Source organism: Diplotaxodon limnothrissa, linkage group LG1 (genome assembly GCF_057381915.1).
Source record: "Diplotaxodon limnothrissa isolate DT_005_m linkage group LG1, D_limnothrissa_male_GT1.1, whole genome shotgun sequence".
NCBI classification, from domain to species: domain Eukaryota; kingdom Metazoa; phylum Chordata; class Actinopteri; order Cichliformes; family Cichlidae; genus Diplotaxodon; species Diplotaxodon limnothrissa.
In genome coordinates this window covers 43919241-43934667 of record NC_140596.1, presented here as the reverse complement: position 1 = coordinate 43934667, position 15427 = coordinate 43919241, and the positions used below count along the sequence as shown (strand labels likewise).

General features: G+C 40.2%; 1 protein-coding gene across 1 annotated transcript in view; it reads right to left on the bottom strand.

Annotated features, from left to right (window-relative positions):
- Positions 1 to 15427, bottom strand: part of celf1 (cugbp, Elav-like family member 1) — a 59167-nt gene that overhangs the window by 9368 nt on the left and 34372 nt on the right. Inside the window, exons 7-12 of the mRNA XM_085350827.1 lie at positions 8988 to 9067; positions 8446 to 8607; positions 8287 to 8356; positions 7983 to 8105; positions 6363 to 6476; positions 4489 to 4674 (exon numbers count right to left, since the gene is read on the bottom strand). Of these exons, the coding sequence (XP_085206953.1) occupies positions 4489 to 4674; positions 6363 to 6476; positions 7983 to 8105; positions 8287 to 8356; positions 8446 to 8607; positions 8988 to 9067 (735 nt within the window). The remainder of the gene's footprint in view (positions 1 to 4488; positions 4675 to 6362; positions 6477 to 7982; positions 8106 to 8286; positions 8357 to 8445; positions 8608 to 8987; positions 9068 to 15427) is intronic.

Genomic DNA, 15427 nt, shown 5'->3' with positions numbered 1-15427 from the left:
CACAAAATGGGTGTCAGTGAATACAGTTTCCTTCACACTTAAAAGGAAGAAACTTTGACTGGAAGAGGTTTGGGAGACCGAAAGCCACAACTGAATCAGAGTACACGTTTCTGAGAGTTATCACAGGCGGCTCACAGGACAACAGCTTCAAGCACAGCTTAATAGTGGTTGTAGTAAGCGAGTCTCAGTTTCAACTACGAAGACTCCTTTCATTTCAGAGTGCAATGAGACGTTAAACTGCATAATTTTCGATTGGAATTGGAAAAATTGAGGTGTTATAAAAACCTTGACCGGTAGTAATAATAATAATGGATTGGATTTATATAGCGCTTTTCAAGGCACCCAAAGCGCTTTACAATACCACTATTCATTCACTCTCACATTCATACACTGGTGGAGGCAAGCTACGGTTGTAGCCACAGCTGCCCTGGGGCAGACTGACAGAAGCGAGGCTGCCATATCGCACCATCGGCCCCTCTGGCCAACACCAGTAGGCAAGTAGGGTAAAGTGTCTTGCCCAGGGACACAACGACCAGGACAGAGAGCCCAGGGATCGAACCGGCGACCTTCCGGTTACAGATGCGATTCCCAACCCCCTGAGCCACAGTCGCCATAAGTAGTGTACTTTCATGTTTCAAAAAAGACACATTGAAATCTTGAAATTTCAACACAAATTTGAAATTGTGCGCATACTTTGCCACTCCAGAGTTTCACACTTATAGTTATTTTTTACTATAAGTTGAGCTGTTGACATGATGAGCCAAGGTTATTTTAGAGAGATAGTTACATCTTACTAGTGCAGCACCCAGTCATGGCTGATGCAGCATAATAAAATAAGACAAAACCCTTATCAGAAAGTGACATTAAAACACACTACACACATCTCTTAACAACTTAACAGTTAGTTGTAGCTAAACGGCAATTTTTATTTAAAGGCATACTCAGTGTTTCACACACCATATTCAGAAAATGTGAGAGATAAAATGCACTCCAAAAATCTAAAACTGTAAGGGAGGATTGTCACAGAAAACATGTAATGACAATAACATAATTGTTGATAATTGTTGATGTCCTTCTGCTCTTGCTCTTGACGAAGGCGGTCGCACTTTTCTCCTCTCGTCCTCCTCTCCCTTAGCTTCCCTGCTTAGCCTCTTATGTCCTTGTCTAGTCTCGTGTTTTTTGTATTAGTTTTCCCTGGAACACTCTCTCACAGTCTGTTCTCTAAAACCTAAAAGAGGAATTATGGATTGGATCAACTGGTCCCTAAATGCAATTGACACCCCTTTCTCAACGAGAAGTCTGGGCTTGGGTGAGCTTGAGTGCTGAAGATATCTACCTATTCGGAACCATGGTAACAGGGTTCTGGCTGATCGGAGCTGGCTTGGCCCTGACTTATCAAAGAATTAAGGAAGCGGAACCGGCTGTTCAAACCCCCACAAGGCTGCCCGCTGGGATTGAAACGACGGGACGAGGCGTGAGTTTCTCAAAATGGGCTCATTGAGTGCAGCACGGATAAGATCTTTGAGAGGCTACGGCTGCCGTGAATACTCAGAATAAGATCTCTGACTGCAGACTGGATACATCTCGGAAGGGCTCGCTCGGAATAACATCTCTGTGCGCAAATCGGATGACATCTCGGGGAGGCACACTGTGGTGAGTTCTCAGAATCAGCTCCTTGAGCACAAGAAATGACAACATCACAGAGCGCAAGTATGGCGAAGCTCGCGGCTCTTCAACGGGAGATTGAGAGACCAGTGTTGGACTGTAGAACTGCTTTGAAATTCATATGAGCTGTTCGCACTAAAGTATAAACCACCATCACTTCATGCGGATACCCCTTTGGCGCCAGCTGCGGTCTCAAGGCTGGAGCTGAACAACAACACCCTGATAATGACTGTGTTGAGTCTGTTCTTCCCATTCCATGCAAGGCCACCTGGGTTGGCTGGAAGACTGTTTACTTAGCCTGGCAGGGCGAAGGACACTGTCTCAGCTGAACTCTGGACACGCACACACATACATATACACTGATATGCACACACTCATCCCCCCTCCCTTTCCAAATGCCTTTGACGCTTATTCCCTTCCGATGCTGACGGTGGATCATGGAGACCAGCGCACGCAGGCTCGGATGTACTGTCTAAATCGGCTGTCTCTCACCCTTTACCCATCCCTGTTGCTTGTCATGTGTTTCTTTGGTGTATTAAGAGGTTTTTCATGTGCAGAGGTGTTTTTTTCTGTTCTCAAACTGATCTCCCTGTTGGAGCTCAGTCTGGGGGAGTTATTTTTTCTCCTTATCTTTCCTCATGTGGTGCATTTTCCATTGTTATACCTCTCTGACCTGTCTTCCCCATGTGATGTTTGTGTAATGTATGTATGGTCGGAGGGTAAGATGGCGCCGCCATTGCGTCCAATAGGTCGGCAGCCTTATGAAATTTCCCCTTGTGGGACTAATAAAGGTATATCAAATCAAATCAAAGTCAAATAATGTTGCTAACTGTTAGTAGGTAAGCAGAGGCACAATGGTGATGCATGGTAACATCTCTGCAGCTAGTTTACTTGTTTACTGTTACATGTTACATTTACCATGTTTAATTACTTCAAAATGATGAAGGAATTAGAGCTGTCAACAAGTATTTTAAATTGCATAACAGTATTAAAAAACAAACGAGAAAAAGTGTAAAATTAAAACAAAAAATCATCCATGAATCATCTTTAGGGGTATTCAAAGGGAGATCATGACTGAGCTGACTGAGCAGAGTATTCCAGACATCCTTCTCCCCAGAAACTGGGTTCTGCTCCTAAGTGCCTGGAGAACCTCTAAGGAGAAATCCAGGAGGCATCCTAAACCAGAGGTCAGAACCACCTCAACTGTCTCCTTTCATCACAAAGGAGCAGGAGCACTACTCTGATGAGCACTCAGCTTGGATATCAGAGTTACTCTCTCTACCGCAAATGCTGAGCACAGCCACCATACAAAATAAACTCATTTTACCCACTTCTGTTCATGACTAGGGATGGGTATCGTTTAGGTTTTATCCGATACCGGTGCCAAATCGGTACTTTTGAAACGGTGCCGGTGCTTAAAGAATGGAGAACACAAAATTGGTCCAAAAACCTCTCATGCTCAGCTGTTTTTTGTAAAAAGATAACAATGTTAGCCTTTTCTGCAGCCATGGGGCATATATGGTATCACTCTTGGCTGGAAGCAGTGCTTAAACAATGGAAAAAAACACAAACTTTGTCCAAAAACCTCTCATGTTTAACTGTTTTCCACTTTTTCTTTGGTCATTTTAGTCTTTTTGGCCAGGGTGAAGGGAGTATCTGCCATCAAACAAGAAGACAGCCGCATGTAGCTATGATGATGTTTGCTAGTTCACCTTACATGCATTAATGTAATAACGTGGTTAGCCTACTCAACGTAAATTACACACTAACAACATTAAGCTACTCACGCAGAGAAGCTGCTGCTGCCATCATCATCATCATTCCTGCTACACTGGCAGGGCTAGGGGCCAGGACGCTCCTCTTCGTGTTTTTGGGGGATGTTGCATAACAGGCAACCCACCCGCAGTAGATGCGCTCGGTGTGAGGTCTCGCAGCAAGCTATCAAATACGGCGCATTTCTGGGCTTTTAAAAAAAACGCTATGCGTCGCCAGGTGTTTCATTGGATTTGAGGTGTTACCTCCTTTGACAGTATCACAGTATCAGCTTAAAGCACTTGTTGCTGCTGAGTTTGCATCTTTTGCTGTGAAGTACAGCCAGACTTTTGACCGCTTCGCCTTGGACATTTTTAATCTGTAGCTCTGCTCTAAAAGAACGTACGTACCTGGCCCCGCCTACTATCCTCGGAAACGTAAAGTGATTGGCTAGAAGTGTATCACAGCTCAGGAAAAAAAGCACCGAAATAAAGCACCGAAATGTGCGCTGCTTTTCGGTCTGGTTACTACCGTTTATGTCAGAACCGGTGCCATCATGGTACCGGACACCGGTACCCATCCCTATTCATGACCCTACATAGTCTCTTTTGATCATTTCCCAGATCTGACCAAGGGTGAGGGTTGGAAAGTAGAATAATTTCTTGTAAAAAAAAAAAAAGTTGCATAACCAAATGGCACAACATGTGTGTGCATCTTTGTCATTAATACAATCCTTTAGAGAGGTTCCAAGTTACATATGGTTTATTCTTGTTGCCTGAGTTATGTTAAATTGTGAGAAAACTGACAGTAGGTTTATCTATTTCATCTAAGGCATATAGGTACGACCTAATTGAAAAAACAGCCTACAACTCATGAGGCTTATTACTGATCAAGCAAAAGCTGGATAAAACTGAATTAAAGAGAAAATACATTAAAACATGCTAATACAGTAGAGCTGCATTCTGTTTTTTAATAGTTACACACTGAACCTCTGTATAAATGCCTTTAATAAGTGTCCACTTCACTCAGTCATTGCATTAGCTAACAAAACTCCCAGCTAACAAAACTCACCTTCCTTTTGGCTGCCTGCAGCTGACACATTCTGCTGGGATAGCATGGTCTGGTTGTAGAGGCTAGGGAGGGTGGCGGCGGCGTACTGTTGAATGCCAGAGTAGGCCTGGCTCAGTGCCTCCATTGTATTTCCTGAGCCATTAGAAAGACTTCCAGAGCCAAGACTGCCATTAAGTGCTGCCATGCCTGCATCAGTTACAAGAAGAAAAAAAGCTGTATGTTCACAGTGGTACAAACTTCAGTAGACTAAGAATCAGAAAAGAGGCCAAAAGGCTGTCACTGTTCAAGATTCAAGAAAACTTTATTTGTCACATGCAAGTTGCCCTGCAGTGAAATGGGACCGACCCCCTCCCCCCGACCTTACATGCACAACACAGACATCACATGGGGAGACAGGTAGGGGACCGGTAGTATTACGGAAAAACACTGAAATACAAAACAATGGGAAAGTCCAAGAGGGAAAAAAAGAGACCTCTACTCATGCTGAGCTCCTGGGAGGACAGCATGAGAACAGGAAACAAAAAAACTCCTCTGCACAGAAAGCACATAAATGTCCACAGCACAACATTATAGAGCACGTGACCAGTAACAGGGGTGGGTGGGGGGTGAGGAGTAATCCCAAGCAAACACAGCAGCCATCCTGCCCTGCAGCTATTTTTCCAGCGCTGGGCCCAAACCCGCCGTGTTCTCTAGGAGGGAACAAGCGTCGAAGGCGTTTGGAAAGGGAGGGGGGATGAGTGTGTATCAGTGTATGTGTGTGTCCAGAGTTCAGCTGAGACAGTGTCCTTAGTGTCCTTTACTGTCCAAGTAAACAGTCTTCCAGCCAACCCAGGTGGCCTTGCAGAATGGGAAGAAACAGTCTAAGCACAGTCTGTTATCAGGGTGTTATTGTTCAGCTCCAGCCTTGAGACCGCAGCTGGCGCCAAAGGGGTATCCGCATGAAGTGATGGTGGTTTATACTTTAGTGCGAACAACTTATATGAATTTCAAAGCTGTTCTACAGTCCGACACTGGTCTCTCAATCTCCCGGTGGAGAGCCGCGAGCTTCTCCATGATGTTATCAACCTTACGCTCCGTGATGTTGTCATTCTTGTGCTCAAAGAGCCGATTCCGAGAACTCACAACCGCAGTGAGCTTCTCCAAGATGTAATCCAATTTGCGCTCAGAGGTCTTATTCTGAGTGTTCACGGCAGCCGCAAGCTTCTCCAAGGTCTTAACCGTGCTGCACTCAATGAGCCCATTTTGAGAACTCACGCCTCGTCCCGTCATTTCAATCCCAGCGGGCAGCCTTGTGGGGGTTTGAACAGCCGGTTCCGCTTTCTTAATTCTCAGATAAGCCAGGGCCAACCCAGCTCCGATCAGCCAGAACCCTGTTATCATGGTTCCGAATAGGTAGATATCTTCAGCATCCTTGATCGACAGTCCCGCCAGGCACACGACCCTCCATTCCTGCCACCCATCCATCGTGTATCCGGCAGGGAAAGTACCTCCAGGACACTCAGGCTCACCGAGTTCAGACTTCTCGTTGAGAAAAGGGTGTCAATAGCATTCAGAGACCAGTTGATCAAATCCATAATTCCTCTTTTAGGTTTTAGACACAGACTGTGAGAGAGTGTTCCAGGGAAAAGTAAGTTTTTCCCCCTTTTGGTTTTACAATTGTAATTAATGAGTCAGCCTGAAAAGTAAAAAACAAAACAAAACAACCCCCCCCCCCCCAAATAAAATTATTTATGCAACAGATTTCATGGATTAAGTTGCTCAAGTTAGCAGGAACCACCGAAGGAACCACTGAGCCAACGCACTTGGAACTTATATATCAGACGTACTGCCTCAAATTAATCTATATTTCAGCCTATGCAGATAAGAGTTTTTACCTGCCAAGGAACCTATGTTGAGGCCAGCTCCAGCACTAGCAGCCAGAGACTGCAGGGCCCCTAAAGAAGCCATGGGGTTCGCCGAGGAGTTGCTACTGGAGGTGGGGGAGGAGCCTGCTTGGGAAACATTTACTTTTAATGATATAATAATAGGGGAAATGAACAATTTACCTTGCATCATTAAAAGTACTATAAGAATGGAAAACATCAAAATTAAAAGTAATTTCACAATTCTAACCACAAGGAAGATTTGACAAAGCCAGGATTTATGTTTTAAGGGTTTTATTAGTTTAGTTTTTATTAGTCTTACAAGTAATTTAAATGATTTCATTACTACAGTCTGCTATATATTTACCTATGAATCACATCTAGTCAGCTCTGGTTCATGTTATGGTAGATTTAATATCATCATGTGTGTAAACAATACATGTTTCCAGGCAGCCAGGCATTTTACAATAATTTCCATTGGGTCAAAATTACACCCTTGAAGGAAATAAATTGTTACAATGCGTTTTTCTTTTTATTCCCTACACCCAAAAAGTGTATCATGACCCAATTCTATTTTTGGAAAAGTCATGAAATTAGGTGGAGTTTTACTTCGACAGCTACATTTTAAAATGCAAAGGGGTCCAAATAAGCCCTTTGCCAAGTCTAGCGTTAAACAAAAGCACTTGCTATAATAAGGTTTGGTTTTTTTGGGGGGGTTCAAGTCTTGCTTTTTTGGTTTTGGTTTTTGTTACATGACAAAGTGTTTCATATACAGTATACGTGTTGGCTGCTTTTCAAGCATATGAAAAAAAAAAAAGGCATTGGCCCAAATCATCACGATTGTAATAAAATATTTTTAATCAGGTTTTTTTTTTTTTTTTAACTTAAGTTTGCACACGCCTTTCTTGAATTTTATTGCTCAAAAGCCCAAACATAATCTTATCAAATCTAAGGAGCTTGGAAAGAAAAAAGCATCTTTCCAAGCTCCTTAAACTATGATGACCTGGATGACTGAGAACCTTCACAGATATGATCTTATCAAATTTTACTGGGTTTAGGTGAAGGTCGTTGGCTCCAGTTCTCTAATACTATGCAATACTATACTATACAATGCACCAATACTATACTTCTTGAGGATGAAGTTGTATTTGGACTAATGGACTATTGTTTCTCCTTACCTAATTGAGCAGTTCTTGCATTAGGCCAGTAGTGGAACAGAAATGAATTTGCTGTAAAGCAAATGGGTTTAATATACAGTTTAAATCCTGGTGTTCAGTATTTTACATTATATTAGAGATTACCTGACATTTAATTTCAGGTCCAAGAGCATATAAAGTTTTAAATTCTGTGAAAGTATGTATTTATAGCCATTCTGTGATGGATCCACAGTATTGTTTTATCCGGTTAGCCAATATTCTTTCACCTGTGTCCACTAAGTTTTACAGGGCACAACCTACATACTCAACCTCTGCTGCTCAACCCAAAAATACATTTTTCTTACAAAGGTGGCACCATAAATAGGCTTTCCAGTGATATACGATTCATTTGCAACATTCATTGTCACAACAAAGAAATCAACCAAACTTAAATTTCCTTAGTTTTGTAGTACAGACTCTGTGTTTTGGTTTTTACCTGAGTTTGTTAACGCACTTAGTGGGCTAGTAGATGTCGTCATGGCGCTAGAACCCGTAGGTGTGGCCTGTGTAGCAGTTGCTGCTGCTGCTAAAGCAGCGAGGTTCTGCATAGCATTAAGACCTGACAGACACATGAATAGGCAAGTTTAAGTTCCCCAACAGAGATCATCAGTTATACAGATATAAGGCTGGACTTAACTTTCTCAATAAACAAAGGGATGAATCTAAACTCAAAATAATTAATGAGATTATTATGTAGCCAGTAATATAGCTTTACATTTTTTGGATGTGTGTATATGTACCTGAAACAGGGTGCAGGTTGTTGAGTGCATTCCCTGTGGAGGCAGACTGCTGCAGCAACTGTAAGTAGAGCTAAAGCAAGAAGAAAAATGGAAGATAACATTTAAATTTGTCAATTTGTTTTCTAATGGTTGTTACATTTTGGATAAATATACACTTACTGCTAAGTACTGTGGGCCTAAACTGTTGAGTCCAGTGAGATTACCCCACATGGAAGCAGCACTAAGTTGCTGCATCTGCTGCTGCAGCTGTTGAGCCATGCGCTTCTGCTCCTTGTCCTTCTGAGTGTCTGCGAATTTCACTACAATTGGCGATGAACAACCCTGAACACAAACACAGGAAAACATTGTGCTCATGACAGGTTACTGGTCAAAACTATTAAACTGCATCTTTCAAATTCCAAGTAACGTAACCAAATAGTTAAAAAAAAATCTAGAATAGAATAGAATAATCCTCTAATTGTCCCACAAGGGGAAATTTGGTTGTAACAGCAGCCAGAAAGACACATATACAAACAAACAGGACAGAAACATACACAATTTTTTCTTACATATTTACATCAAGGACAATGGTTAATCGCTTGCTGTGAATAATCATATACTGGGAAACCTTGAAACTATTTATCCAGTGGAAACAACAGAATGCAGATCTTCTAAAATCAAAATCACAGACAAAATTAGTTTTTTTTTAGTTTAAACTTCACCTCCATGGTCTGGGACTGGTGCATGGATTTGATAGCAGACTGGGCCATTTGTCTGGCTGTGAATGTCACAAACGCACAACCTGCAAGAAAGAAACTAAATGTATCAGTTTTGTTAACCTTTCAGTAAGACCACACTTATTTTTAACAAAATTTTTGATACACTTTTCCAGTTTATTGGTGTAAGAGAACTTGGTTTTGATTAAGATTCATTATTCATATTTAACCTCCTAAGACCCGAACTCTTCCACGGCAGCATTTTTAATTTCTCTTTGATATTTGGGCTGATTGGGGCCCGATGAATGTAAAAACAAAGAATTACCAGATTTTTTTTTTACCTTACTTTTGTTTTTAATAAAAATGAGAGCCACGTATGAGGATATTCATTTAAAATTTTGAAAGAACAGTAGCAGCATAATGTCCTCATAAGTAGAGCAAAATTTAGTATTTGTTCTAAATAACCCAAAATGTGATGTCCACATATGTGGACGCCAGGTCCTAATTTATCTTTATATTTCAATTCAATCAGTAGGTCATCAGTTCCTGGCATTGGATAAAATAGTGATGATATCATCTTGTGGACACATCTGCTTTTCCAGACGATTGTACCGCTAATTGTATTTTTTGTACAATTAGTATTATTGTACCCTACCCTAACCCTAACATTAAGGCTACAGTAAGATTTTCCTGTTTCAGTGCAGCTAACCAAATAATGAAAGAACTGCACTGAAACAGACAGTGAAAGCGGACAGTGTATCTTTTATTTGTTTGTTTTTTTAAAGTACAAAAGTGATACCTTAGGCTGCTTTTTAGTTGTAGTGTCCTTGTGTTCCACTGAGTTCTGTCACTAGTTACCTTACCTAGGTAATGTAAGTCTATTAGCAGGGACCAACTAACCAAGTCATATCACTTTTTGACTCTAAACATGGTTTAAGAACAGATCTCTATGATGCAAATTATCCTATTTATAGTATTTTCACCTTCTAACATTTTTGTGGTATTCGAAACAACATTTTTCTTCACTTCTATCATGGTTCTTTAAAGCTGTTAAAGAGCAGGGCATTTTACTGAATTGATAATCAATGTTGTCTCTTTAGAATCAAACCTGCAGAGCGAAGAAAAAGTATGAGCTTTCAGCTGTTGAGGGCATCTTCTGGTGGATAAGATCAGTCTTTAATCTTAGTCACTTTTTACGTCATCCCAGTTTAGTTGTCTATAAACCTTTGGACATATAGAACTGCTTGGTTTGCCATTGCACAGAGCTTCCACATTTGGGTTTCAGCCCATACTAGGCATTTACAATACTGTGCCATCCCTATTCTTTTTATTTGCATATGTTTCAGTACATTTATTAAAACATTTTAACATGTTAAAGTTAGTAAGACTATGACCACCTTTATTCCTCAAGTGAGTCTAAATTGTCTTAGACCTGGATGACTTTACCTCTCCTGACCTCTTACATACCATATTGACAATTGAACTGAAATTTTTGGATTTGGATTGAGTCTGATGGCGTTACACTCCATGTGACCCAGTTCTTGTGTAATCTGGCACACAAGAGCCCTTTTCCATATTTGATGAAGCTTCCTTTTGATTGATCTCCAGTAGAGCTGCCACGATTTGTCGACTAGTCACGATTACATCGACTATCAAAATCGTCGACCACTAATTAAAAGTCGACGTGTCGTTTGAAGCTTTGTAAGATCCCAAAAGACGCAGGAATCAGTAGCAGGATTTAAGAGTGTAATAACGGACTGAAACAGGAGATGGCAGCACTGCATGTACAAGGATGCCAGCTGCCGTTAAACCCCGAAGAAGAAGAAGTAGCTGTGTCCCAGAATTCATAGCGCAGCCCAGCTCAGTTTCCAACAATGGCGGCAGCTAGTTAGTTTTAATATTACTCTTATTATTCTTTCTGGGTCACAAAATAAACGTTTTACATATTTTCAGGCGAGAATGTAGCTGTGTAAACCTCAAATATCTGCTCAGTTTATCAAGACACCAAATATTTTCAAAAGCGCTCCGACGTTTTCGGAGACGTCTGTTACCCACTAGCTCGATAGCGAGCCGGGCGCTAGGCTCACTAGCGCCGTGAGAACACCGGACTCCCGGCTAATCGTTTTCAAACCCACCGCGGTCTTTCGCTACTCAGGTTAAACATGATATATAAGTCACTTAGATAACTTAAAAATGTTATTGTTTGGCTTATTTTAGTATTTTATTTGTTCCTGAGTAAATCGGTTTGGCTGAGATTAAAGTTATAGTTTTTACACAGCTGAATAAACGTCAAGCAGACAGCTGATCATCAGAAGTGTGAGATGCTCGAGAATTTACTCCGGTGTCCTGTTATATTTTAGATAGAAAGGAGTTTATTAAACTTCACCGAAACAATCTGCAGATTTCATTAAAATTTAATAAACTATCATCTTGTCTTTATTTTTAGTTAGTACAGACCTTAAACACTTAAAGCTGTAAGCTAATGATAGTTATATAAGAGCAGATGCTGCTGGTGCAATAAGCTGTAGTTTTACGTCCAATGGATGATGATCTGATTAGTCGACTAATCGCAAAAATAATCGATGACTAGTCGACTATCAAAATAATTGTTTGTGGCAGCCTTAATCTCCAGTCAAAGGGCCATCAGGTCCTGTGTCAAACTTCACAGCTTGTTTGAGGCTGGAGCCCAGGCCAACTGTTATAAGGTGACAGCAATAAGTCAGTAAAAAAAAAAAGTTGGGCCTAGCTTTGGGGTCAAATAAATTAAGCCAATTTGTAAGTGCCAAATTATATCTGAGGGTCACCAGATTGTGACTACAAAAAGACTTCCGGTCCTACAGAAGTCTATGGGAAAAAGATTTTCTATCTTGACCTTGGTAAACACTTTGGTCGTGAATAAATGGGCTTAGTCATTTGTTCTGGGTGATACTGAATAAAACAAACTGAGTCTATTGTGTAAATTTTGCTTAGACCATGTTTCAAAATGGCAGATTATCTGTAGAACCGAACGGTTTGGCCTAATGCATTGTCAGTCATTAGCCAATGAGCACATGGTTTCATAGTCAGAGTTGCCCTTCCTTGTTTTTTTTGCAGCGGTGGAAACGCTCATCTCAAGGCTACAAATCGGGACTTGAGAAACCAATTAGCTTTACTTGGCCTCTAATGTACAGTATTTTCCGCACTATAAGGCGCACTTAAAATCCTTTAATTTTCTCAAAAATTGACAGTGCGTCTTATAATCCGGTGCACCTTATGTATGAATTCTGGTTGTGCTTTTACAGACCTCGAAACAATTTTATGTGGTACACGGTGCTCAAAAATCTGTCAAAAATATATATTTTTTAATACTTTTTATTTTTTTTTTACTTTTTCCAAGTTTATAGAACATACAAACAAAAAGAAAAGAAAAAAGGGAAGGAACACAAAAGGAACATAATGAACAGAATCTCTGGGCCAAAGTTTTTTTTTTCCAATAGTCCAAAATACAGTACTCGGCCTCGCACGGCACATCATACCCAAATACTTTCTTCATTGTTACCGCAATACACTAAGATTTGACATTTTTGCACTTCCAAAACACATGAGAATGGTGGCGTTCCAGTCCCCACATAGTCTCCAGCATTGCTAGGGTGTTTTCAGCTGCTTGCTTTTGATATAAGGAGTAATAAAAAACCTAATTACATTTTTCCAACCATATTCTCTCCATTGTCTAGAGCTAGTGGAATTATGCTGTGAGAGACATGTGAATCCCCAATCATCCTCTGACAATTTAAGATGTAATTCAAATCCCCACTTTTGTTTAATATATAATGTTTCATTCCTATTCAAATTTCGCAGACCATTATATAATTTTGATACAATTTTTGATGGAAGATTTTTATACGCACCTGATATTATTTCTGTTATCTGGCTACCTTCCCTCAGGGCCTTCCTCCTGATTCCTGTATTATAAAAGTGTCTTAATTGGAAACAAGTCTGATTTATCCAGTCCAAACTGTCTGTGTAGTTTGTTGAAATATTTGAATATTTTCCCATCTATTAATGTGCACATTGCCATAATTCCTTTATTAATCCATCCTAAAAATGTACTATCCCATTAGCCACTTAGGAATTTTTGAGAATATGCAGGCCAAACCAACAGTTTGCAGTCTTCTTCAATTCTACACTTCGTCACTATAACCCACCAGAGTTTAATAGTGAATTCAGTAATAGGATTTGCATGTGTAGACTGTATAGTTTCTTCTCCCAATCTTGCTTGTGGTTGACATGATGAACAATAATTTATCTCAATATGTTTCCATTTTGAGGTGTAGTCCGGTGAGCACCAGTATACAATATATCTCAGCTGGGCTGCATATAAGTATTCCTTGAAATTCATGAGGGCGAGTCCAACTAGGAAAAGAAAGAGGAGGAGGGTTTTAAATCTTACTCTTGGCTTTGTCGCTTTCCAAATAAATCTGCTCACTAGTTTATCACTTTTGCCAAATTGTACGTCTGGTATATAGACTGGAGATCCATGACAAGTGGTGCCCATTTAGTCAAATCTTTTTGAATCGCGTTGCTAATCTTGCCATAATTTGCCTCATATAATGTGCCTAATTCACAGATTAGATAGACACCTAAATATTTGATCTTATTTGAGTCCCATTTTAGTTTATATTTCTTTTGAATTGAATCTCTGGGGGAATAGTTCATACAAAGTACGTGAGTCTTTAAGATGTTTAGTTTATACCCTCATTTTTTACCAAAATGTTTAAATACTTTAATCAATTGAGGAAAGGTCGTGTCAGGATCCTGTAAGTATATTATTATATCATCACCAAAGAGACCTATTCATTGTTCAACTTTAGAAACTGTAACCCCTTTTAAATGATGGTTTTGATTCTAGATCTGCCAGCTTGTTTCGGATCAATTTCTGTGCTTTTAGGCTTTGGAAGAGCGCTTCGGTTAGCTCCAGTGTCATGTCTTCTATGTCTTCTCAGACCTTCATTATCTTGTTTGATTTCTGATTTCAATGATTCGATACCCTTTAGTAGCTCACCAGCTGAATTGCTAGCTATGCTAACGGGGCTCATGCTAGCTTGTCCTGTCACGATGCTAGCATTAGGAAGTGGCTTTATCCTGTCCCTTTGGCATTTTGAGTTCCCTTTGCCTTATTCCGCCACCAGCTTTGTCTTGCCCAGTTGAATTGTCTGTTAACGAGTTTCGGTGTTTTTCTATCAAGATTGTGGGGAGCAGCCACCGAATAGGTCCACTGACTACGTCATGACACCAGAAACCGCCCAAAAATTTTTAATATGACTTTGGTAAGCTACGAAGCCACACCACTTAGATTGTCGTAGGATTGCGGCTACCGTAGTCAAGAGCCTCACGGAGTTATCTGGGTCCAAAACTCCTTTCGCTTTAGATCCCAAAGTCAAACAATAGTACGGGATCACTGAGAGTTAAAAACGGTGTAAATCAGGGGTTGACAACCCTGGGCACGCGTGCCATCAGGGTTAACTGATGGCACAACCATAGCTGGACAACTTTAATCGCATGGCTGGATGCTGTAAACGGACCAAACTTCGGTCAGGAGAACAACTGAGAATTCATCCACAATACGAGGTTAGTCATTAATATACTGCAACGACATGGGAATAGAGCAGCTGTGAGAGAATTCAACATTAATGAATCAATGTTATGGAAGTAGAGGAAGCAAGAGGAATGAGTTGAGTAAAGTTTGACTTATCTGTCCGTTTTGTTTCACTTAATGTACCTTATAATCCCGTGCACCTTATGTATGAAAACAGACCCATTCATCGGCAGTGCGCCTTATGGTCCGAAAAATACGGTATACGTCTTGCTTAGGCCCACACAAAGTCCTAAAGATCAGGTCCTATAGCTATTAGTACCAGACTATTCTGTAGAAAGCATTATGTAGTCCAGGCTTATTTGTGCTTCCTAGATATGCCTAAGACAGAATAGAGATTCTGCTCTGTGGAATCACCTCGCAATTTAAATTCAGCAAAGGCCTGGGTGATATCAGGAAAATCTAATATTGTAATATTTTTGCATTTTTTATTGCGATTCAAGATATATATCATGAAGTGTTTAAATAACTTCCAAAAACATGTTATTTTCAACCGTATAGTGAATAAAATTGCACTGGTATACTCATTCAAATCGACCATTCAATATTTTTTTCTACTTTGAATACAATAAATCTGAATGAATTGACATGTTTTATTTCAATCATTTTTTAACCCTCAGTTGTACATAGAAGTTTTTTTCCAAATGACAATACTGTGACAGTAACTCTCTTTCTGTGGTCAACATTAGAGCTTCAACAAACTGAAGATCATAACAACAAGAAAGTACATCAAGCAAGAATTCGCAAGACAAAATAAAACGAGTGAAATTAGAAAGGCTCTTTTTTGTGCTTATAACATATAAAAACAGTAAAA